This window comes from Daphnia magna, linkage group LG10 (assembly GCF_020631705.1).
Source record: "Daphnia magna isolate NIES linkage group LG10, ASM2063170v1.1, whole genome shotgun sequence".
In the NCBI taxonomy this organism is placed as follows: Eukaryota; Metazoa; Arthropoda; class Branchiopoda; order Diplostraca; family Daphniidae; genus Daphnia; species Daphnia magna.
In genome coordinates, this window is record NC_059191.1 from 8,925,586 (window position 1) to 8,950,757 (window position 25,172).

A 25,172-nucleotide genomic window follows, 5' to 3' on the forward strand; every position below is an offset into this window, starting at 1 on the left:
ATAATCTAAGTTTATCTTTGATTTGCATGAATTCAAGTAAGGTAAAATGAAATAAACACGAAGAATAAATTAAAATTGAAATTGTTTTTATTGTCCCACCTCCTCCCAACAATTCCACCACTATTTTACATCACAATAAATATACATACACATATTTACATAAACATACATACAATTAACTAAGTTAACCCGTTGGCTGCCAGGCCATGCAACCCGTAGGTTGCTTAAACTACAGTAGCTACGCATCGCGTCATAAGGATCGCGAACAAGGTGGGACTTGTCCGAAGACAAGTCCGGGCTGACACGGTGACGGAATCCGTTACAGGGAATGCACACCCTCAGGAATCCGCCACCGCATCGACAAAGAGAAGTCCCTACTGGTGCATTGCCTAAGGCGCCTTGCGGCGAAGGCCATTGCGGCCGGTCCCTACAAGCTACAAAAAAAATGGGACGCAAACGGGGTGGCAGCCAACGGGTTAACTTAAACATAAAAATGCCAAATAAGACAATACCAGGACGACGATCCACGGTGAACTCCCTACGTGAAGGGCGAAGGAGAAGCCGGCGACAAAGTGATGGCGTAGAGATAAACGGCCAAGACGGCGATGAAACAAAGGCGAAGACGTCCAAGACGACGAGACGGAGTTGAAGGCGAAGACGGAGATGAAGGCGAAGACGGCCAAGACGACGAGACGGAGATGAAGGCGAAGACGGCCAAGACGACGAGACGGAGATGAAGGCGAAGACGGCCAAGACGACGAGACGGAGATGAAGGCGAAGACGGCCAAGACGACGAAGGAAGATGAATATTTCCAGTCCTGTCACAGAAGTTTTTCTTACAACACAACAATGCTCCATAACATAGAAACTTAAAATACCAAAAAAATGGAGATGTTGTTAAAGCCTGTCCATGTGAGCTGGCTAAGCAACGGTGCAAAAAACAGCAGCTAGCTAATCCACCAAATGAAAATACCATGGAAATGCTATGACGATGAACCTTATTCAATGTTGGCAATCAGCAGACTAAGAAGAGAGGAAGAGAAGCCTGTGTAGAGATAATTGTTACAGATGTGTGTAGTGGAAGATAAGTAATGTTCTGAATTACCACAATGAAGTGCTGAAGGGTATGGATGATGGTTGGCTAATCAGAGAAACTTGGAAATCTGGATACCTGGGATGCTGAGGGCTGATGGTTAGCAACACAAAGTAGATGAAGACTCTGTTGTTGACTGATGAGAGAACACATCATTAAGCTAAAACAAAAGGCTTGAGGTCCATTAACAGTACTTGAACTGGATGGTGATCTTCATGTAAGGAATAATGGCCTTCTTAAAGTGTCAGGATCCCTTGTGGTACATTGATAGCAGGAATGCAAGCTGCTGGTTCAGCAGCTGGCATAGCTGACAAGGCGAAACACCACCACGTACAAAAAGCAATCTATTTCAAGGATTTCCTTTTCAATGCATACCCAACGATAGCAATACTGAATAGATAACAACACACCGTAAATTTTTTGACGAAAAATCCTTTGAAACACATAAAAGGGTAACGTAAGAAACACGTAACTTGTCACTCATAATCTTCATCATAGACGCACATCAACGCTATCTAGAGTTTCCGCCTAGAACCAAAAATTCTATTTTACTTTGAATGTTGAAATAACTACAATACTTGCTTTTCAGTACTTAAATTTTGCTAATCTCTGATAGCTGAATTCCAATTTTAGGCATAACATCCTAGAATATCAACTACTAGTTGCAGCACGAAACGCTAACATTTGTAGGTAAAACTGTCGTAGCTCAGGCTAGGATTAGCCTGTAGTGTTGAAAGCAAGAAAAACACGGAATAATAACTACCACACCCTTACGCATGCGAGAAAAGTATTTTAAATTGTTAGAACAATACAGCTCATTTTTTACTTTTTGCAGATTGTCACGAAAATTTTACAGAAGTAACCGGAAGTAGCCAATATCTTCGGAAATGGTGATCCCATAACAAAACAAAGAGAATTTTCGTGATCCTTATTAAATTTGGGTTGGGAATGATTTGTTTTTAGGCAAAAGTCGGATTTGACCAAAATCTAATGGGCCTAACAATCGATCGATAAATTCAATATGTAGTGCTCCTCCTTCGTTCAACGCGTGGTCTATTCAAATCCCTTCTATTAGTGTCATTTATACCGTTAGATGGCAAAGCTAGTTAGCTATTTATTTGCTACATAAACGATCAGCTAGCGTCACTCACGTCACTCACGGTAAATCTGATTTTTGTCAACAGTTTGGAGCCATTCTGTGGTGAAAGGTAAAAGTTTTTTTCTCGCATAATCAATTGCGTACTTGCCGTCAAACAGGTTTTTAAAAAGTATAGCAACTGATTACGGAAAAACTGATTGGGCTCGACCGGGATTTGAACCCGGGACCTCTCGCACCCTAAGCGAGAATCATACCCCTAGACCATCGAGCCGATATCACATGTTACCAATAAATAAATAACTACGTAATGCTTATGAATGCGAACGCTGACCAAGATTACTCTAAGCTCAATACATAGGTGTTACGCGCTGAGCTTCAAAGGTGAACAGGGCTTTTGTACTGAATGGGATTTCCCTTTCGTTATTTACGGAACATGTCTCATAAATTCACAATCCTATGAATTCACTGTAGATTGGCAAATATTGAGGACCATGCATCACCACAACAATTTAAAAAGAAGTTGGAATAGTAACAAAACGAATAACGTATAGAAGTTGGAAATACCTCTCATGTACAACAGGTTAATTGTGGCTCCGCCAAAAATCCCAAGTCATATAGAAGGTAGCAGATTAAACTGAACAGCTTTTACATGTGGTCTTCACCAGCCTGGTGGAATCAAATCTATGATTAAGATGCAATGCAATCACCGGTTAGTTTCATTTTAAGAAAGAGAAGTTCGGAGAATAAATAACTTTTGTTAGAAATGATATGTTTTACATAAAGTTAAGTTTCTTGCTTGCTAAAATTGAAAAAATAATTAATCAAATTAAAGCACGTAGTAAATGGAGTTATTACTAAAACAGGCGTTTTATCCATTGAGCTATTCAAATTAACTCCAAACCAAAACGAAGTTTATTTTATGTTTCTCATGCCAGGAATGTCGCGGTCGATGCCTAAGAATGAACGCATAGCCGTTCCGGAATTTCAATGGAGTACGACATTTTTTTTTTTTACTTCTTCCTGCTGAATAATACATTTTCAAGAATGTACATGAACGGAAATCGCATTAGATTAGATTCGTTGGTGTCACAGCGATCATCTTCTTTCGAAAGGGACCTTTAATTTGCAAACGGAAAATCCCAACTTTTCTACGAGATACTTGCCACAATCGATATTAGAAATCGATACGCATATAAAAATTTAATAGACACGCTAACACCATCAAATACTAAGCCTACGAGGAAAGATGGGGGGGGGGAGGTGTTAAATTTACACTCAGGTTTTCCTAGACATTATGGTTCGTGTAGGATGATACGTTGCAACAGTCTTTCAAATGGACCCACTTAATTGGGTAGCTCAGCTGGCAGAGCAATGCATTCATAACGCATAGGTCGGGGGTAGCAAAATTCTGATAACAAACACAGGAATAAAAAAAAAACAATTGAATATTCTCACCAAAATTGACGACGACAGCAGACTTCTTTAAGAAAGGAAAACAGTGAAACTGGGGACGGACGTCATGAAGTTACGTACGAATTCCTCTTGTGACATTTCTGACTTTGGAGAATTCGAGTGTCAGAATTTATAAATCTGATTTCGACAAAGCCACACTGTTTTTTATGGTGTACCGCTCTGAACCTCGTAAGAGTAAATAACATTAAAATGAAAAGAATTTTCGAAAACTTTCTAAACCAACATAGCATAATAAGAGGTCGTCTGCTGCAAGGATCGATGATGTTTCACTCATCAGTAAGCAATACGAAGGATCCGCCTAAGAGCATTTGAATAATGAAAAAGGAAATTAAAACAGCAAACCATAAATTGACTACGCGAAGCAGAATCACGGTTAATATTCCATACCAACCTCAGAGCCGGAATGGTGTGATTTGGGAGTGAAAAACTAAACGAGTTGGAAAAGCATCTGTAGCCAAACTTTTTCATCCTCCATGTACTAATGGCAGAGGTGCACTCATGGGCAAGCATAGATTAATTAAAAATAAGGGGTACAGTAGTTGAATTACCTGTTAAAATTTGAGCTCCATCTGCCGCCCTAAAAATGTCTAAATTATCTTTGAATTATGCATTGTCCTGAATAAGGTAGATCGACGGGCTTGCTTACCAAAATTGGTAAAGTTCGGAGCTTCATAACCTATTCAAACCAATTGTTATTGAAGATTGAACTAGCTTAAAAACTAAACCTTAACCATTATTTATTTAAATAAATACTTTTTGCACGGGGCCGAGCTTTGTGTGCTTTGCCATAAGTTGTAGGCGTCCCGTCAATGGCAAGCTAGAGGGCACACGTCAACGTCTTTCATCATTCTTCTTTCGGTTGCCTGTCAAAACAAAAGAAAGAACTTATTGAGTTCTCGATTCTGTGATCGTTGGTTGCACTTCTCCTCTCATGACGTCAGAATACGAAAAGTAACTTTGGGACGATGACACTTGAAAAGACATTTTACGGAGTTGACCTTCGTGAGAAGGCATGCGGGCATGCCTTGTTGAGAGCTGTGCAGTCTATAGTGACACCCGTCTATAGTCGACCCACTTTCTCCGCTCGTCCCATTAAAGTGTCTTGGCTATTTCGAAGCTATGGTTTTGAAGTCTTGTTCGCTGTCAATCTGACATGATTCATTCAACTTTCGGGGCTCTAACTCTCACCACATCTTGGGATATTATGGATTCTTCAAAAGACTTAATCCTGATGGAGAAAGACAAATACTCCAAGTTAATCACTGATTTCCCTTTCATAATTTCATTCATTTGAAAATTTAAAAGTTAAGCTATGCAAATCAACAGGAAAGAAAAGAGAGAGAAAAATAAAATCAATAAAATGTTCGTGTAACTTTCCCTGTCATGTTGATAATATTTGCCAAAACTCCAAACAGCTACAAGTTGAAACTTTGTTTTCGTTTGCCAAGCCCATCGTACACTGTAGAGGTGCAACAAAGCAAAGAAGAAGAAGAAGAAAATGGGGTTCTTCTTACAACTAAGCGACATTGTGTGGCTGTTTGTGTTTGTAAAAAAAAACACACTCACGGCAAACAAGAAATAGCGGCGAGTTGATAAAGCAGGCGGATAGAGGCGCTTGGCATTCATCAGTTTGACAGAAGATGGATCGATCGGCGAAGATTTCAAAACGTTTTGCTTGCTGGGTGTGCTGCAAAAATTGCCATATACCGCATTGTAGAGACTGATGTAAATTCGACACGCCTACCTGACAACTAACATATCGCAGATGGTTCGTTTTGAAATTCCCGAATTTTATATTTCGCATCCTTTTCGCTTTGTGTCGGGTAAAAGTGGGCGATGTCTGATGACTCATCGCACATGGCGAAAAATACGCCTGAAATTACGATGATGGATTGCAGTAGCCAAGAAAAGAGAAACTGACGCGAAAAATTGGCTTTTAAATGGGGAATGTTCAATATGTGAGCACGACAGCTGTGCCATCGGCGGATAGGGCCCATCCTTGTTTAGCTTATCAATTCTACAACATGTAGCCCCTTCAGACAGGTATGGTATTTACTTAAACATAATCTTTTTCCTATCCCGAAGAGACCAATTTTCTGGCCGATTCTTGAAAGGCTGAATAACAAGTCGACATAATAGCTGCGTTGTTAACTCACGACAAAATTCAATTTGATCTCGTCCTTATAGATAAGTCCCTACAACGAAGCCCATGTGGGTGGGCGTGTGTGCACGTCTAGGAATCGATTCTCCGCGATTCTTTACAACGTTCACCCCCCCCAAATGAAGAAGGCGGTCATCTAAAAAGAATTGGGTTAATTAAAAGAATTATGACGCGAAATAAACCGAGAGAAATTCTTTCAACTCGTTATTTTCTCCTTCCTTGTCCAGGGTTCCGTTTTTAGAGATGCCGCTTTAATTGGTAATCTTCTATCCCCTAACTTGGCGATACAACTTTTTGAAGGGGAACAACATCCACTGGAGAAGGCAATTTCCACTTGGAAAGGAAACCCGTCAGCGACAACGCAAGTCTCGAAGGAGATTATGATGTGACACTTTCCCGACGCAGGAACGACGGCATTCCCCAAGGAGGCAATCATCTCGGTATTACGGTCTCATAAGAAATAATTGATGTAGTGAACGATATACTAGAAGAACGCACTCAGGCTCATCTTCTTTCCAACAAAACGGCCGCATAATACGGCCAAATATTCCTACGGATAGGCTGTGTGATAGGCGCACGTTCATCCTATTGAACGAATCGACATGCGCACTTGCTCTCTCTCTCTCTGATATGATTCGGTTGGCTCACCCGTTTTTAGTCTCATCCGAAAAGTTTGATCCAGTTCAGTATATCCAGAGCAAACGTCCGAGATGGACTACCTGGTGGTGATGGATATCAATCCCGCAAACGGAACCGATTGGCCGGAATCGCCTCATCGGCCATGGTATCGATACAATGTATGGGTAAGTGGAGCTCTTTGCACAGTGTACGGCCTCGTCTTCTGCGCCGGTCTAATAGGTAACATTATACTTGCAAAGCGATTACATCCAACTATCAGCTTGTAATACCTTTTTTTAATGACTAGACAACTACCGATCCTCTTTTGTTTTGTCATCAGGGAATATTCTTGTGGCCGTGGTCGTTTTGCGTGGAAGTCGAACGATGCGCAGATGCGTCACTAATTTGTTCTTGGTCAATTTGGCTTTTGCTGATCTTCTTGTCGTTCTCGCCTGTCTGCCGTTCACGCTAGTGGCTCATCTTATCTACCGTACGTAAAAAAGAAAAAAATGAACCTTTTCTTTATTTGGAGTGGGAGTTGTTTTTGTTGCACGCATCACGACATTGCAATATAAGACGAATCGATGATGCTGGCCACCGTAACTAGATGGATTTGATGGATGGACAGTGAACGTGCTTTCTCATTTTTGGCGAGTACTTTCGATTTTATATATGAAATTGAAAAAAAAAAAAGAAAGACAGAACATGAGAGAGCAAAGATTACCAGTTTAGATGCTGCGGGCGATGCCTAAAAGACATCCTATGATGTCAAGCAGTCGACTATTTTCAAATCGATGAGACGGTCAAATGCTTGAAGAAAAAAAAAGAAAAGAAAGAAGCCAATTTGATTTTCGTGTTTTAAAATGGAATCCAAACTTACCTAGAGCATAGAACGCGCCTAAAGGTCTTCTCTTTAATATCAAAACAGCCTAGCCGGGAAGATCTTGAAATACAATTAGAATTTCAATAAAGACTCTAGGTTTCTAGGACGTTGTTATAGTATATCCTTTCAGCAGACACGCACACAATCTGTTGATTGAATTGCACTTCAAAGCTCTCGTACTTTGAACTGTATAACTCGCCATTTGTTTTAACGATTCCTCCGAGAACAGCTTGGGTGTTGGGCTCCTTCATTTGCAAACTGGTGCCGTACCTGCAGGGCGTCAGCGTTTGCGCTTCAGTTTACACGCTAGTGGCCGTAGCTGTTGAGCGTTACTGGTCCATCTCGTCACCGTGGAAGAAGCGCTTGAGCTCCAGGTGTTGTCGCATCATTATCGGGTTCATCTGGATCGGTTCCGCCATCATCACTCTACCGTGGCTGATCGTCTTTCGACAGGATTACGTTTCCGACACACTGGTTAGGGCACAAAAACATTGTGCTGCTTGTAATTGATGGTCATCCGAGCAAGTGAATAATCCAATTTGCAAATGGACCCAACAGGTCTGCACGGAGAAATGGCCCGATCCGTTGATGGGAGACGCCTATTACGCTGTGGCGCACTTGACCTTGTGCTACGTCTTGCCGCTCGTCATCATCGCCGCTTGTTACGCTTTAATTTGTCGTCAAATTTGGTGTCGTCAAATACCTGGCAGTGGCGAACAAGGTCTCAATTACCGACACAGATGTCATCATTATAATAATAGGCGGCGGTACAATGGCGTGGGAGGTCGACTCAATTTGCATCGAGCTAAAATCAGGGCTCTGAGGATGTTGGCCATCGTCGTTGCCGCATTTGCGCTCTCCTGGTTCCCGCTCTACGCCACATTCACGCGACTCAAGTTCACGAAGGCAATGAGTGACGGGGAAGCTGAATTCTGGGAAATGCTGATGCCTGTGGCTCAATGGCTGAGCAGTGCCAACAGTTGTGTCAATCCGTTGCTGTATCATTTTCTCGACCCGAAATTCCGGTCCGGATTTAAACAGTTGCTTTGCTCGGATGGCGTTGCCGGCGGCGAAGGGGGCCAAGAAGGACGTCAACAAAGACACCAAAATTACTTGAACGCCGCAGCCACTGCTACCCCTGAACCTTTTAGTCCGCCACTGCGCGCCCGTTTTCATAACATGCAGCCCACTTCGCAGACGACCGCTCAGCAGCAACAGTATGGAAATGAGTGGGTGTAGTTACAATACACAATTTTCTATTCACATGCCAAACATTTTCCTGTGGGTGAAAAAAAGAAAAGAAACAGAAAATAAAAGCATATTTTTGATCACATTAGAATTTCTCGGGAAACACGAGGACAATGGAATTTAACTTAATTTATGTATTACCGACACCTCCTGGCGGTATACTGGGGATAAAAAGACTAGACTTGTGCTTTTTTGGCCTTTTCCACAAAATTAGCATAATTTTGTCGTTGCGAGTTGCAACGACGCCAAACAAACATTCAATTTCAGTGGGAATCACACATGGCACAGACAATATGGGCGGAGCAAATTTATGCCATTTGTTGTGCAGATTGAAGTGATCGATAAAAGAGCGAAGCAAAAACATAAAAAAAAAAAGAGAGTTTTTTTTGTTGTTGTTGTTACTTGCTGTTATGCATCACGAGCGGAATACCAAAGACTAGATTGAGTATACTCTGGCCAACCAAAGCTAAAGATTTGGCGAAGGGTGTCATCAAAGATACGTCTCGGTGGGAGGTCTCTTTTTTGGCACTGTTGCGGCGTGCGTTGCCGGATTCGCTGGCGGTTGCAGGGCCGATGAAAGTGTACATGTAACACGCTGGAACGGTTGACGTGGTCGTGATTTTGTGCATGACCCTCGAAGGTAGAGACGCTGTGTCGTTGGCATTCAGCAGATACGATTGAGTTCCATTCTCGATCGATAACTCCACCTGGCCCTCGAGCACCTGAATGGTCGCATTCGTCACACCTTCCGGTACGTAATTGTCCATAGAGAGTCCTGCAAGGTAAACAAGACAATTTCGTAAGGGTGTGGTCAGAATACAAAAATTCCGTTTACGGAATTTTTGTGTGTGTGTTATCTTACCGGGAAAATCGGCCACGAAGGCAACTCGGGACGAGTCTGACCAATTGAAGACGGTACGTTCTAGCTGAGTCAGTTTTTGACGCCATGCTGATAGTTCAGTAAGCAAAGGCATTAGCCAGGGCGTAGGACGAAAAGGGGACCACTCGGCCTCCAGTAAATTGACGCGAGGATCAATCAATCTCTGCTGGAAGCGGCCGTTTAGAGAACGCCAGACATCGACGTAAATGGCCACATCTGTCATGTTGACTGCCTCGAGGCGATCTTTGACGCAATGAGCGTACTGATAAACCTTTGAAGCACATCAGGCACGAAATGAAGGAAATTACCATATCCTATATGGCCACTAATGTAATGATTAAAAACCTACCATGTCTGCATGACCAACCCATTTGTCGTTCCTCACAAACACCTACGTGTTACGCGGGCAAAAAAAAAAAAAAAAAATTATGAATGTGAACAGATGAGCTGATAAGCGTTACTTCAACTTATCGCTGGCGCGTCACAACAATAAACATAACGCGTGATCTCACATAGTAAAATGTCAATTCATGCTCCTTTGTCCTTACCTCAGTGTCAAGGTAGTTTAATCGTCCAGTGGTTTTGTCTTTGACCGTGACTACGACGTGCATCGTCTCCCATGCGTGTACCATCATATCCCACGAGTAGCCGTACAGGCCGTTTGTCCAGTTGTTGTATCCCTGTTGTTGCAACATAAATCGGTTTAGTCGTATTGCATCGTTTTATTAATTTACGGCTGTTGCTCGTTTTGTTCTTCAATTTTTTTAAAGGGAAATACCTGAGTGACAGAGTGCGACCAAGGAAGGACCAATTGTGTTACGACGTACAAGCCCATCAAGGTGATTTTAAAAGCTGAATATTTGCCGCCGTTTTCTCTAGTGGTGGTAGTGGCAATCTTCGTCGCATCTGGAAGACATCTGCGCAACAGCCCGGGGCATTTAGCGATCCACCGCTTAGGCCAATCATCGTCACAAAAAACAGGTAACGTGGCCAGGCAAACGTAAGGAAACATCCCTAAAAAAAAGAAGAGTGGTTTAGGACAGTGATAAAAAAAAAATAAGAATAAAAAAAATGTTATTCGCGATACACCAAAAAGGGAGGATTGTACCTATCGTAAAAAGCTGTGCATTCATCATGTGGAATGAAGTAGCAAAAAATAATGCCAAAGGCCGCGATTTCGGCCACAATAACCAGACCCCGACGGTCAGGTCTAAAACGAATCCCCCAATGTGCACCATGTAATATTCGATGGTTTCTTCAGTCAAAAAGATCCTGCAATCAAATATAGCATTTTTTTACAGTGAATGATTATATATGGTGTTTCTGACTATATAAATGTTTAGCCCTGGTAATAAAATACTTGAAAGGTGTGAAAACCCAGTGGCTGCCAAGGTTCTTCATGGAATAGCCACCAAGCCACTCGGGATCCATCTTCTTGACACCAGCATAAAAATAGAGCAGAAAAATTTGAAATTTGACTAGTAGGTAGTTCCAATTTGGCACAGGTTTGTTTCTTATGTCTGGGTTGATCCATGCATCAATCGAACTATAAAATGATTAAGATTTGTTTTTAACACAATACCGATATCAATTGATAACACATTTTATACCAATAGTGATTGGCAGAAGAAAAGAGTAAGAGTATCGACAGCAGACCATAAAGATAGGAATGATTGTTCCATGAGGTTTTGTCCAATATCAGTATGTACCAGTAGGGAATGATAAAGCTGAGACAGCTAAGCTTGAAATTGTAGCCCACCATTATCCCACAAGCCCCTGCCAATCAAAAAGAATTGTTGAGAAGCCAAACAAGTTTACAGCGCTTAAAGCATATAATGGCAGTATAACTCACCTAACCACATCAGCAGATAAACCAGACACATCCACTGGAATGTGAGTGGCTTTACAAAATCAAATAAAGGGAAATGGCATTGTGTGAAACCACCAAACCTGTGGTCCACTTCAGCAAAGCCCCGCTCAAAATGGATATCGACAGCCATAAGAAAGCCTGCCACGAAAAATATCACATGCACAGTCAAGTAAATCATGAGCCAGAAGATGCATATGGGCATGTGAATGGAACTTACCAAAGAGTATACGAGTCACGGCCAAATTGGAGGGATCTTTCAATTGCCATGCAGCTTGATGGCATTTGTCGGAAATCATTCCGAGTTTGTTGATGATAGTTCTTGGAGCAGTCATCTTCTTGTCGAATGCTTTGTGCGGTCGTAATAAAAGTAGGAAAAGGGAACTAGGGAATTTTGGGTTATAAAGGGAGAAGAAGGTGTAAAACACCGAAAAAAGAAGAGAAATGATGGACAGCTTGTTTACGACCAACCAACCATGGCGCCATGCGTGAAAGGCGGAGTTTAGAGCAAAAACAACAATCAATAAAAACATTCATCATTTCCCCTAAGAATCGATACAAACCCACGATAGTAACATCGTATCGATAGATAATTTACAAAAAACACGAAGAAAAAACGCTAAAAAGGAAAATAAACAAGAAAATCATCTCACTTCTTCATCGCTAATTACCTATCCTGTTGAGAGCTGTTTGACTAACGCGTATGGCATTTCCGGCGTTAACTTGTTTGCAAAAAAAAAAAAAGATGTTGATTGCAACAAGGTAAAAAAAAAATCGGCCTCTACGCACATATCTTCTTTTTTTTTTCCTCCCCATTTCTGACAAGTCAGAAACAAAAATAACAAAATTAACGAGCAAAAAGATGAGCTCTGCTTCGAATGGCGCGATATTTTTTCTCAAAAACTAAATAAAAAAAAAAAAGGAAAACACATTTTTTTTCATGAAAAAAAAGGGGAAGAAGAATCCAAGAATAGAGAAGGCAGCCAACGGAAAAAGTGAGAGCTTGTGAAGCTCGTGAAGCGGTAAATAGGCAAAAGGTGGTACAGAAAAAAATAGAAAATTCCTCCTCCTCCTGCTCTCCCGAACCTGAAGAGAGAGGACCTTTAATCATATAATCCGGGCAAAAGAGAGAAGGAAAAAAAAAAGGAAACTTTCTTTCGTGCAGATTGAAGAATAAGAAGAAAGAGAAAAAAAAAAGAGTTGGAGGAACGAACTCTAGTGTGAGAGAGAATTCGGTAAGGAGGATTGGTGGAGAAGGGGTCACGTGATTAGCCGTGACGTCACGAAATCGAGGGCCTGCGACTTTTCACAGCCATTTCAACGTGTCAGATTGACATTAGAGGATTTTTGATGGGTCGACTGGATGTGTGTCGCCGGTGAGAATCGATTGACATCCAATTCCGGCCGGATTTGAGCTCCTGATGGACGGAAAAGGCGGGAAATCCGCACAGGTGCAGCATGGCAAGGCCGAACCCGAGCGTCGTCCCGACACGACACAACTCCCCCCCCCTTCTCCCCCTCTCCCGTTCGCCGAGCAAAGGCGCTTAACCGGTATTCTCTCTCTCTCTCTCTCTCTACGCGTGTGTGTGTGTGTGTGTGTGTATAACCTCTCCCAGCCCAAACGACGAGGAACCAACAGTTTGGGAGGGAGCCAGTCGCGGCAGCTCGCGCTTATCGTTTGCACCTACCCCAGAAAAAGTCTTGTGTTCTTTTTTTTTTTTTCTTCTTCTCCCTAGTGAACACGACAAAAAAAAGAGTTTCTATCGTTAAAAAAATAAAACAACCAAAAATTCCCAGCATTTTTCGATTAAAGAAAAAAGTCTCACCCGTAATATGGACGTGTAAAGAGTGGCGCGTCGTTCAGTGAGGCTCGGTGTGTGTCGTGCCCTGTAGGGTCCCTCCTTTTTTTTTTTTTTGGCGAAATCTTTTGAAACATCCGCAACGATGCGATGATGGTGATTGGATCGGTTGTCGTCGGGCGTGATGAGTTCTCGACTCTGATCTCAGCCGACAGCCCGGTAACAATAAGTTGATGCCATCGAGTGAGAGAGTGCCAGTGTGTTGACAACAACAACGAAAGAAAAACGGAACGTTGTGCGCACCGTGTGTTGGAGAGTGCAACATCCACGACGAGACAGCTGTGCGTGCGTCCATCTGAAAGATTTTCAAAACAGGAGGGCAGTCGAGTGTTAAAAAAAACGAAAGAGAAATATAAAAAAAAAAGGAAGGTTTTAAAAAAACAAACATTTTAACTCTACTGTCGTGATGGCCGTGCTGTAATTATAGCAGGCCGCGTGTGAGTTTGTCAACTGGAAATTGTTGGGCAACAAGGAAAACTTTGTTCGGTAAGTTTATCGTGCTCTGTCGTCATTTGCTCATTTGAATATATACGTCGTCACTATAGGAACAAATAAAAAGGGAGAATAGAATAGATTAGCAATGAATAATTATCGATTGGGTTAAAATGTGGCGTGAGGCCCACGTGAAGTTCTTGCTCGCTCGTTTGACAAGAATTAGTTTTACATGCACATTTAAGAAATATCTAGAAATCTTGTTTTGATTTAAGAAAAAAAAAAAAAGGTCTAAATTTTGAAATACCGCTAGATGGCAGAAAACCCAGATTTCTACAATTCCAACTATTCTAATACACTGCTACCTCTTAGGCCCCCCACACTCACACACACACCCAGAAACATCTTTATTTCGGGATTGTTGTTGTTGTCGTTGGAAGCAACAACAACAGAAAAAAAAAAAAAAACACGATACGACACATCCCCCCGCTAGATGGGCCGTAAGCCTCTCTTAAGACCCTCCTTGAAACTTCTTCGTTTCTTTTGCCCGGCTGACTTCCCTTTTTTTTTTTTTTTTACTTCCTTCATCACGTGTTATATTCACACACGCACAAAAAAAAAAATAAAAAAAAGGTTAAAACTTGATGACAAGTCAAGAGTGATGAGCTATAATGGATGAGGTCTCTGACGGTGTGGCTCTGGGGCCCCTTTAAAAGCTTGCAGAGCTCTATAACTATATAACTCTTCGAGATGCACTGCACGCTAGGGGGCAAACTCAAATCTGTGTAAACGGTTAAGATCAAATGGGAAACTAAAATTCATATGGAAATATTTTTTTTCTTCGGTTTCGGCAATAACCGTTTTTGATTGCATAATGAAAAATTTTCTCCCTCCTGTAAATATACGTAATGACGTACACCCTTTCGGAAAGAGGCAATCAAATTCTTCATTATTCAAATCAAGAGAGGACGTGTGTAAAAGAGAAATTGATTTGTATAATGACCTACCAAAGATAAATAATAATATTCCTCCCTCCTTTCTCCGCTCTGTTGGTTTGTATAAACTAATGCCGGGCTCCAAGTGGATTGACACGTTGGATACTCGGAATTTCTTGTAGATAACGAAATTAGAATCTGAGATTGAATTTCAAGGATTCGGTAGTCGTTCTAGAACAAAGATGCGTCCTTGGGGTGATACGCGTATAGCGTCCATGCTAATTAACGTGCTGATGTCAAACAGCAATTTTTACCTAAAGAAAACAAAAAAAAAAATCTAAATAAGAAATTTAAAATGCAAAAAAAAAAACGAAAATAAGAAACCTGATTTAACAATCGAAATAAATTTTTTTGTTTGTTTGCCTTTTGTTGCTCAATCGAACCGCCACCCACAGCCAAAATTACATTATCCATAGTTGTTGTTGTTTTTTTGTTGTTGTTTGTACTCAAAAGTACAAGAATTCGTTCGCGGTGGGCCTTGGTTTAAGTTTAAAAGAGAAAGTTTTGGAATTATTAAGAGGAAATAAATTTTGTTGTTTTGCTCGGGAGGTACCTCGTTGCCATGACGGGTGAGCCACTTTTCCATCAAATAATTGAAGATTTTCTTGGAAGAGGCTGTTCTTATCCCTCCTTTTATTTTTGGCATTGCAATAAAGGAGTAGGAAACAATGGATTGAAGCAAACTGCAAACGCTGGAAAGACAAAAAAAAAAAATTATAATTTTTTTTTAAAGTTTATGGCCGAGCTTTATGGCGGTCACGATTCATCCCGCCCGTTTGCCTCCTTTCCCCCCCTTTAGTCCACTGGCTGCACAGTATACGGTAGTTGGTGTAGGAAGATTTATTTATTTGCATTTGGTTTTTAACACCAAAAGAAGGGAGGGGAAAAAGAAAAAAGCTGGGAAAGGAAACAAAAAAATTATTATTATTGAAAATGATGGCACTTGAGAATACTATTTATCGTTTTCTTCGGAAAATCCTTAAAAGGAAATATTAAAATGTTTGTCTTCCTTTTTCTTTGGAAAAAAAAAAAAAAACTATTATGGTGGCTGAACATTATTTGCATATTAAATAAAGCTCACTTCTCTTTTTTCCTTTTTTCTTTCCTGGAACGCGTGATAATATGAACCCTCCGTGTGTGTTGCGTATTCACCAACACCCCTGTGAATTTAACGCTATCGTGTTACTTCCGGCTCTTTCATTTTTTCGAGTACCCTTCGTCAACGCAACGCCATGAACCAACAAAAAAAATATTAAGCTACAACAAACAAGTACTCTGCGAAAAAAAAAAAAATAACTAAATCCCATTTTCAGAAAACAAAAAGGGGCATTTAATTTAAAACGGGCGTTGCAAGTATCAAATACGTCTAGTTAGATACAGACCGGTTCCTCAAGTGTGTGCGAATAAAAATTGTTGACTTAAATGTCTGGATAAACCACGTTTTGGGGTGGACGCAAATGCCAGCGTGAATTGGCATATTATTTTTTTTTTTTGTGTGTGTGTTTTCAAAAAGAGATGCGGCCATCGCTTTTGGCGCTTATTTTTGTTTGAATTTTAAAAGAGTTTCTAGTCGGAAAATGTTGTTGCTGAATACTATTGTTGTGTGATTAATCAAGGCGTGACTCGAATTACCAACAGGTTTCTCTCTCTCCCCCCTCTACTCTCTATTTCAAAATAAAAAATGATTATTGTTATACATTTCTTTTTGTCTCTTCTTCTTCTTGTCGATGGCGTCCGCGCCCTCATCAGCTGGACTGTGCAAGGGCGTTGGAAGCTTCGATTAAATGACGCTTGTTTTTTCTCTCTTTCTATCTCTATCACACAAGAGAATATTATTGGGATTGGATAAGGACAACGCCCAAAGTTCGAAAGCTCTGTGTGTACCCGTCCGGAAACCTTTTTTTTTATTTCTAACGCAGTTGAAACTGAGAATAGAAAAAAAAAACAAAAAAACAAAAAAAGGGAGAGACATTTACCAGCCTATTAAGTCTATTGTATCGAAGTGCCAATCATTTCGATAACAATGCAATCAAAAGATAGCCCTACATTTTCAAATTGCCTATTGATCAGCCATCTGTAGGCAGGCGCGGGAAAACGAACATTTTTTTGAATCGACTCGCGCTATTTATTTTTATTTTTTTTCTCCCTAAAATAAATCCTGGAATTGAGTAAAAAGAGGAAGAAACCGAACGACACGCAACGTTAAAGTCGGACATTTGGAAGAAGAAAAAAAAAAGGGAAAAGGTGACAGTGACAGACTGGTCAGACCTTATATGGAATTAGGATGGAGATAAAGCCGGCGCAACACACCCGCAGCAGCAGCAGCAGCATTCCCCTATTTTGGAAAACCAAACCGAAATGCCCATTTTGAAGACGAAACAAAACTTTCCTTTAGATTTAGAAGGAAGAGAGAGAGAGAGAGAGAGAGAAAAAAAGTGGTGGTTTTTGGTTAGGTCATTTAGCGGTCGCTTGGCTTCTAATGGAATTATTATCTTCTTTTTCATCGACTTGATTTAGGAAAATTTCGTAGAAACCAGACAACATAATGCCTCAATTGTGGAAGACTGGCAAGCCGGCCACGGCCGCTTCGGCACCAGCTAATCAACAGCAAGGATCAGCGATGAGTCCGCCAGCCAAAGGATTTTTCATTTGCCCGCCAAAATTAGTGTTGGGTGAAGCAGGAGGAGGAGGAGGTGGAGGAGGTGGAGGCGATACGCCGTCGTCGGCGTCGAGCAGCAACGGCTTTTTCAGTTTCCCTTCGTCGCCGCCATCGTCGCCCACATCGCCAACACATCACCAACATCCCCCCAAATACGACCAACTCCTCAACGAATTACGACGCGCTCAGGTAACCGTGTGCACCGTCCCCCAAAGGAATTTCTGATTATCGGCAACGTCTTCCCAACGTCCAATAGACGAACGCACCGAAACGATGTTGACCAGGCAGGTCAAAAATTAAAAATTAAACAAGAGATTCTTTCGGGAGAAAAAAAAAAAGAATAAAGGGATGAGGGCCTTTTACAGAACCCTGTTGATTAGCTCTTTCTACCTGCCTTGTTTCAAACAACAACAAAAATGTCTGTGTGTTCACAAGGCATTATTCAAATGAGAACGAATCTCTTGCCTCTTCATTGAAAGTGGAGAGAAAACATTTTATTTGTGGTCCGTTTTGGATCTTTTGTTTTGTTTTTGGAGGGGGGAGGGGAGATTTTTCCAACAGTTATAAATTTTTGTTTTTGTTTTTCCTCGTTTCGGATGATTAGGAAAGAAGGGGTCGATTGCAAAATGATGCGGCGATGGGCGTGTCCAGTCAACCACTTCAGCCGGCTGCGGCGACGGCTGCGACCGCGTCGACGGTTCTTTTGAAAAATGCGCCGCTAGAAACGATGTTGTTGCGCCGAACGATAAGATCGCCAGAGCCACCTAGTGGCGCCTATGTCAACCATTTCAATAGCAGCGGAGCCGCGGGATTCGCTCAGCGTTTAGATCCAGCTGGATCCAAATCGCCGCGGATGACCAACAAAGCCGGTAACCAAACACTTTGATTAGGTTTCCTAACTAAATCTCAATTAAAGATAATTAAATATTCGGATTTTTTTTTTTTTTTTTTTTGCGAAATTTAGCTCCGAAAAAAGTTCGCTTCCTGGAAGATGGAACAGGCAATTTGCATACGAGCGTCTTCGGCGGATCGGCTGAATCGATTGGCTCCTTGTTGGATTCCCATTCGCAAGAGTTGAATCAATCAGGTGGGACGGATGACATCGACAGTTTGATATCGTCACTCATCAGTTATTCGGATGCGACGGATCATCGATTAGTCGAGGACAAACCGGAAGCAAAAACAACCAACGGAACGGCTAAAAATCACAACAACGCCGACGGCCTCGATCTTAGGGAGCTACGGATCACCGCCGCGCAAGAAGAGGACGTCCGTCAGAAATTGAACGAGTCTACATCGTCGTCCGGCGAGGATGGGCAGCGGCAGCAGCAGCAGCAAGCGGAAAAGGCAACGTTGCATCACACCCGTTCGGGAGTGTTGGACAACTTCCTCGACATCTTTCGATGCGGCAATGCGGAAGTGGTCGATCAGAGGCAAACGGTGGTTCACCTGGAGCCGGACGACCCCAATTCCGTCGATTCTGGCAGCGTTCTTTCCGAGCTGGATTTCGAAGAGACATCGTCTACCATCACCGACATCGATTCCAACAAGACATTCAGCCTCCACAGCCCAGACAACTCCGTCGACCACAGGTACTGTTCCGCATTTTTGGAATTTCCCGCTCATTTTGATTGATCGATTGATCGATTTTTAAATTCAAATTTCGATTGAAAAGAATCGACGATTGGTCGCAAGTGAGCGATTTGTTAGAGCGCAGTTTACAAGAGATCCGGCAAATGGAGGAAGACACGAACAAATCGCATCCGGTGGATGGCAAATCGACAGAGAAGAGCAAACGAGAGCCGCTGTACGAGCTGATTGGCTGGAAGAGGAATCCCCCCCTCGTTCAACTGGATTTACGCGGTTCGAAACCATTCCCACTTCCGTCTACGACATCCGCACCAGCCCCGCAGCGAGAACCTTCTCCCCCGCGATCGCCTTCGCCCCTACCTCTGCCTCCGCCAACACCGCCGCCTGTCGAAACGGACGTTTGGATCCCTCGACAAGATTGGGTCCCCCCGGCTGCTCCTACACCGGCGCCGATGGTGAAGCAAGCGGATAAAGTTTGGATCCGTCGGCCAACGCTTTCGGTTGCCACCAATAGTCACAGCAGCAACAGCAACAACAACAACAACAAAGAAAGTGCGGCTGTCCGGAAGAGCCCGGCGACGGAAGAGACCAACTCCATTTACGGCAGATTGTGGGAGACATCCAGTTCGCCCAACAACAGCAGCCGGAGCAGCAGTTGCAGTGCGGAAGCGGAAGAAAAGCCAACATCCAGCACGGAAGCCGAATTGACGGGTAAGTTTGTTTGTTTGTTTTTTAAAAAAATGTTTTTGAAAACCACGTGCCTCAAATTTAGCTCCTCCGCACAGCCATCCGTTCAATGGCTAGAAAAGCCCGACTGGAACATTGGCGATTAACTGGAATGTCCAGCAGTTCGCCAGTAGAGGAAGGAACGACGCAGTTGAACAACAGCAATCCTTCCATCGTTATTGAGCCTTCATCTTCTTCTCCCAGTCCAGCATATTTAAGTTCCCTGCCGCTATTTAATCACCGCGCAATTAAAACTGGCATCCAGCTTACGTGGCCACCTCCGCCCTTACCACAATCGCCATCTTCTTCAGCTACAGCGACCCCGGTAACGCCTACCCTTCCGCCCCTACCAGCCACATCGACCGATGGCTGTCAGCATCTCCATGCGCCGCAAGGTCCATCGCACAATGGACACTCGCCAAAATGTTTCGGCCATCAACGCATTTTCCAGTGGCCCATTCCGGCACTCAAACTTGCCAATAAACGGCCGAAACAAGCCGTTCAACCGCAACAGGATAACACGACGCATCCATTGGGTGGAACGGAACAAAGAAAGGAGACGGGCAAACCTTCGTGGAGGCCCGCAAAGCCAGCGAATTTGGAAGAGGCTCAAGATTGGTATTGGACGGAAGAGTTCCCTTTGGCCGCTGGCCTGGAGCCTGGCACGGGCAACATGTCGGCCTGGTTTCACGCTGCCATTTCACGCTGGGAAGCCGAACGAAGGCTGACCAACCAACCGGCAGGCGCTTTCCTGGCCCGTTTGACCGAACGTCTATGGGGCTACGCTATTTCTGTTCGGAATCCTTCCGGAAATGTTTCGCATTTCCTGATCGACGCTGGAGAAAAACGTTGCCATAAAAAGTACACGCTTCTTGGCTCAAACGATCCGCCTCACAAAAGTTTACGTAAGTTTGTTTGTTTTTTTTCACGATTCTTCGGCTATTTAAATGCAAACTTGCTTGGTAACGCCCTAATTATTCAAACAAAGGTGAATTGATCCAGTACTACGGAAAACACGCCCTGACGCCCGACGGATCAGAGAAATTGCTCTTTCCTTGCCCACAAGAAAGTTCGGTCGCCTTCCCAGGGCCAGCATCGCCCAATGTCAATGGCTCATCGCCGAGCCGATTGATCAAATCAACTTGATTGGGAGAAATATGCCTCAAAAACAAAAAATTATCGTTATCTTTGCAAAGCTTTTCTTCAAATCGTGTGGTTTTTTCTAAAGAAAAGGCTGGATCTACCACACGTCCTACACTATATTCTCTTCTCCCGCGTCCCCCCCCCCAAACCAAAACAAAAACCAAAAAAAAATAAAAATAAATAAATATTTACATAAACACCTATCTACTATTGACCCCAAACCCCTCCTCACCAAAACAAGGTTGTGCTGCTATATATAAATACCTGTATATGATAGCAATTTGCATGCTGAATAAAAAGATGAATTCTATACTCACAAACTTTCTGAGTCATGTTCCTGTGTTGCCGTCTGGTTGTATATTATGCAAATGAAGTCAATCTAGCTTGTAATATGACATTGGACCCCTTTGTGTCCCAATCCTGTCAGATGACAGCTGGAATCTGATATCTACACAGTTGACGATAAACATGGAAAGAGAGAGAGGTTTAATGATGGAAGCAAGGCATATTATGTAAATTTTTTCCACAGACAGTTGTGACTCACTGTTTTGCAAACTTGGTGGTGCACTCAGTCAATTCGACCAACTTAGATAAAATGCTTTCACATGGAGATCAAATCCCCTCAGAGCATGTCTCCTGCAGTCCCAAACAAAGAGCGAATAGGTCAGCGGCATTCATTCTATTTAGATATCAATTACATGCAACCGGTTATTAAACCATCGACCGTAAAACATGCGAAAGCTTTCGGTTCAGAGCTAAATCAAGGTCGGAACAACGTGCAGAACATTGCATATCACAACTAATTACCTAAGCATGGCCATAGTTGGATGAAAGACATCAAGGAATGAAAATGTTTCATGTTCGTGAATGACGATGATGGCTTAAAAAAAGGATAAATCTTGCTACGCTTTCGTTTACAGATCATTCAAACCGAGCTGACATTTATATCTCAACTCGAATCAAAAAAAGCAGCACCATTGCCAAATGCACAAATTTTTTTCTATGTTTTTTCAAGGTTTCTAAGACAGTAAGAAATGAGTTTGGAAATAAAACCCTTCAAACCGATTCTTATCAATTTGAATTTTCGTAAAAAACACGAGAATCTGCAATTTATCAATATTGTAATCAGATTGATTTCAAAGTGTCAACGTAATCGCATATATAGCAACACTTTGTGGATCGTGCAGACGTCATGCTGAAACACACCATGACGACCATGACAAGAAACCCGAATTCATCGCGATCTTATCATGCTTTCTTTTTAAAAAGGTAACAAAACGAACCAATATTACAACAATAGCTATCTTTTACTTCCATTCGATTTGACCGGTCATCCCCTGGTTTATACACGCGAGCTGCCGGCTGCACGCACATGGAAACAAGAACTTCTCTTTTTATAACTAGAAGACCGAATGCTCGGGGCAAAGTTGATATATGATAAGAAAAGTTAAACAAAAAACCAGAAAAGAAATCCTCCAACAGAAACGACGCAATTCAAGAAGGTCTTTGGCCTTGGCTTTTTGCTTCTTCTATCCAAACGGGAAAATGCATTTTCAGTGGCCGACGACTGACGTAAGGCACTACACAAGTTACTCCGATCATGGACGCCGCCATTTTTCTCGGCTTGATATTATTGGGTCTCGTGGTCATTTTACTTTTGTTTACGCAATGTAGACGACCGGCAAACATTCCTCCAGGTAATAAAATTCAAAAAGAATCTTCTATCTAACATACATTTATTTTGATCCATTTCCATCATTGTCACATTCATAATTATCTCTATAATTATGATAACAAACATCGCTGACGGCAAAATGCGAAATTTTGCCAAAATTTAAAAGCAAAAAACAAAACAAAAAAAAAAGTGGAATGGGAGAAGTGTTGATGAGCAATATGATTACTAATATACAAGTTTTGAAAATCAAAAGGACCGAAAGGCTTGCCGTTGGTCGGTTACATCCCGTTTCTGAAGAAACATCATGCCACACCTTACAAGGCGTTGATCAAACTGAGCGAAACGTATGGCCCCGTGACCGGATTTTACATGGGACTGAATTTAACAATCTCCGTGTGTGGTTACGAAGCCGTCAAAGAGGCTCTCAACAATGACGACTTGAACGGACGACCCGATACGGCTGCACGACGCGCCCGAACATTTAACAAAAGACTTGGTATGTGTGTGTGTATATGATTTCATGTCTTTTAAATTGTTATGCTACGACCAAAATTTGACAGGTTTCATGTTTGTCGATGGCGATTTCTTTCGCGAGCAACGACGGTTCGCATTACGTCACCTGAGGGATCTTGGCTTCGGTCGGACATCTGCTGAAGAAATGATCCATGAAGAGATTCGCGAATTGATCCGCTTAATTGGCGAACAGGCGGGCTCCGATCCTGAGGGTGTGGTACACTTTCAGTCGGGCAGTTTCAATCGCAACGTCCTCAATATTTTGTGGGCTCTAACTGGAGGTGAGCGTTTCAAAGGAGACGACGCCCGTCTCACAAGCCTCCTGGGCATGGTCGAATTATTTAATCGCAGTTTTAAGCCCCAAACGGCCAGCATTGCCGTACCTGCTTTCCTGTTACGTCTTTTCCCCTCGTTATGGAAAACTATGGGCATCCGCAACGACATCTTTGGACCTCTGCATAAGTTCATGCGGGTATGCAAATGACTTGTAAATTTGTCTCTAATTACTAAACATTTTGAAAATTCAGGATACGATTGAAGAACATGCTGAGACTCGTTCGGATGATGATGCTCCTCGTGATTATATCGATGTCTTCCTGAAAGAAATGGAGAAACAACAAATGGATCACAACGCAAATACTTCCTTTCACCGTAAATTCATTTAAAATCGAGATTTCATCGCAAATATTATCATTACTTAATAATCCGTAGTCGAGCAACTCATAGCGGCAACCATTGACCTATTTATCGCCGGATCGGAGACTAGTAGCAATGCCATAGGTTTGACAAATACTAAAGTGCTTTTTTTTTTGAAAAACTAACCTATTTTAGCGTTTCCCTGGAATGAATTAAACAACATTAGGTTTCGCCCTACTTTATCTGCTCCATAATCCGGACGTTCAGCGAAAAATGCAAGCCGAATTGGATCAAATTTGCGGCGATGCCCTTCCGTCGCTTGCGCATCGGCCCAGGTAACAAGACGCTTTTCACTTTCTTTTCTTTCTTAGAAAATAACAGAATTCCCAGTTTGGTGTACACTGAGGCTGTCCTCATCGAAACCCTTCGTCTGGCCAATGTGGCACCTCTGACCTTGATGCATTGCGCCTCAAAAGACACCCAACTCCGAGGATTCAACGTCCCCAAGGTACATCACCGCTACATTCTAATAATAGTCGACCTCTGGAAAAACTCATTGCCATTAATTTTATTTTAAAATTACAGGGCAGTCTCGTGATGATTAATCTTTATTCCGTCCAAATGGACGAAACGTATTGGGCCGATCCGGAAGTGTTTCGACCCGAAAGGCATTTAGATGCTGATGGTCTTAAAGTGAAAAAATCGGAGAGACTCATGTCCTTCGGCTTAGGTAATAAAGCAGAGAATGTTATGATAGTTTTCATTTTTAACTTCTCCTCTGGGGGGAGGTATATACGAACATTTGTCATTGGTTAACTGCTGTCGTTGGGTGTACCAGGTAAACGGCAGTGTTTGGGTGAACCATTGGCTCGAAATAGTTTCTTCCTTTTTACGACGGCGCTGCTTAAAGCGTTCCAGTTGAAAGCCATTCCGGATCGTCCTCTGCCGACGCTGGAGCCGCTGACTGGCGTCACAAACGGATACCACGGATTCCAAGCCATCGTAACGCCTCGCCTTTAAGAAAAACCTATAACTCGACAGACGTCTACGACTTTTAAGTGAAAAAGACGCCAGCATTTTCAGTGGATCATCACTCAACTCGACGATTCGATTTTTTCTTCCCAACGGGGAAAACAAATTTTCAAATTTTGTAATACTAACAGAAATTTTTGGAGGAGGAGGAGGAGGAGAATAAACAGAAGAAATACAAGACTTTTCGGTATTTACATGATAAATTCAACTTATTGACGGCTCGATTCTACATTCCTTAGCCGAGTGATTGATTGTTTCGAACGATTCACTGACGTTGCGAAATAATTTCACCGAACGAAGCAGACGAATTCAAATATAGCGCAACCGGTCAATACCAGTAGTTTCACATCAAACAGGAAAATAAACTCTGGAACTTTGTTCGAAAGTCAAAAGATGTGCCCTTCCTAATAGGGGAATATTTTTAGTGCGTTTTCTTCTTCCTGGAATTGTTTCGGAAATCTCGGTAATCTATTCCTGCCCACACTTGTTATACAAGAGAGTGGCGACCTTTGTTCCCATTTCTTTTTGTCCGGGGAGGTTTCTCTTTTAGATTTTTAGCGCCTTTTGAACACACCCAAGTCGGGCCCACT

The 25,172-nt window shown here is 42.3% G+C and overlaps 4 protein-coding genes, 1 long non-coding RNA gene and 1 other non-coding gene across 10 annotated transcripts; 3 read left to right on the plus strand and 3 right to left on the minus strand.

Annotated features, from left to right (window-relative positions):
- Positions 1–108: 108 nt before the first annotated feature.
- LOC116933901 lies at positions 109–6,445 on the minus strand. 3 transcript variants are annotated; one of them, XR_006652462.1, is made up of 11 exons: positions 4,664–6,445; positions 4,419–4,528; positions 4,312–4,341; positions 4,057–4,252; positions 3,889–3,963; positions 3,648–3,824; positions 2,757–2,873; positions 1,288–1,621; positions 1,106–1,229; positions 879–1,045; positions 109–818 (listed from the first exon to the last, which is right to left on the minus strand). It is a non-coding gene; the product is annotated as an uncharacterized LOC116933901 (long non-coding RNA). The 3 variants fall into 3 exon arrangements; XR_006652463.1 differs by having other exon boundaries at positions 4,587–6,445; XR_006652461.1 differs by lacking the exon at positions 4,664–6,445 and having other exon boundaries at positions 4,419–4,657.
- Trnap-agg lies at positions 2,392–2,463 on the minus strand. The gene has a single exon. It is a non-coding gene; the product is annotated as a tRNA-Pro (tRNA).
- Positions 6,446–6,458: 13 nt separating the features above from the next.
- Positions 6,459–8,592, plus strand: LOC116932826 (neuropeptide SIFamide receptor). Its single transcript, XM_032940715.2, has 4 exons — positions 6,459–6,684; positions 6,785–6,934; positions 7,557–7,801; positions 7,886–8,592. The coding sequence occupies exons 1-4, from the start codon at positions 6,537–6,539 to the stop codon at positions 8,564–8,566; spliced, it is 1,224 nt and encodes a 407-aa protein (XP_032796606.2). The 5' UTR covers positions 6,459–6,536; the 3' UTR covers positions 8,567–8,592.
- Positions 8,567–12,713, minus strand: LOC116932807 (vitamin K-dependent gamma-carboxylase). 2 transcript variants are annotated; one of them, XR_006652433.1, is made up of 11 exons: positions 11,543–12,713; positions 11,308–11,463; positions 11,066–11,231; positions 10,816–11,001; positions 10,564–10,727; positions 10,234–10,469; positions 10,004–10,135; positions 9,805–9,846; positions 9,438–9,726; positions 8,717–9,350; positions 8,567–8,606 (listed from the first exon to the last, which is right to left on the minus strand). XR_006652433.1 is itself a non-coding variant. In XM_045180581.1 (10 exons), the coding sequence occupies exons 1-10, from the start codon at positions 11,853–11,855 to the stop codon at positions 8,974–8,976; spliced, it is 2,061 nt and encodes a 686-aa protein (XP_045036516.1). In that variant the 5' UTR covers positions 11,856–12,713; the 3' UTR covers positions 8,695–8,973. The 2 variants fall into 2 exon arrangements, 1 of the variants encoding a protein (XP_045036516.1); XM_045180581.1 differs by lacking the exon at positions 8,567–8,606 and having other exon boundaries at positions 8,695–9,350.
- On the plus strand, positions 10,300–21,046 carry LOC116932802 (formin-binding protein 4). 2 transcript variants are annotated; one of them, XM_045180576.1, is made up of 7 exons: positions 10,300–10,436; positions 17,126–17,456; positions 17,872–18,136; positions 18,232–18,859; positions 18,943–19,568; positions 19,643–20,488; positions 20,572–21,046. In XM_045180576.1, exons 2-7 carry the CDS (start codon positions 17,154–17,156, stop codon positions 20,727–20,729), a joined length of 2,826 nt encoding a protein of 941 aa, XP_045036511.1. In that variant the 5' UTR covers positions 10,300–10,436; positions 17,126–17,153; the 3' UTR covers positions 20,730–21,046. The 2 variants fall into 2 exon arrangements, with proteins under 2 accessions (XP_045036511.1, XP_032796551.2); XM_032940660.2 differs by lacking the exon at positions 10,300–10,436 and adding an exon at positions 13,534–13,667.
- Positions 21,047–22,185: 1,139 nt separating this feature from the next.
- Positions 22,186–24,776, plus strand: LOC116932816 (methyl farnesoate epoxidase). Its single transcript, XM_032940702.2, has 9 exons — positions 22,186–22,423; positions 22,655–22,897; positions 22,962–23,386; positions 23,442–23,565; positions 23,626–23,694; positions 23,777–23,885; positions 23,941–24,058; positions 24,136–24,280; positions 24,389–24,776. The coding sequence occupies exons 1-9, from the start codon at positions 22,327–22,329 to the stop codon at positions 24,568–24,570; spliced, it is 1,512 nt and encodes a 503-aa protein (XP_032796593.2). The 5' UTR covers positions 22,186–22,326; the 3' UTR covers positions 24,571–24,776.
- Positions 24,777–25,172: the final 396 nt, after the last annotated feature.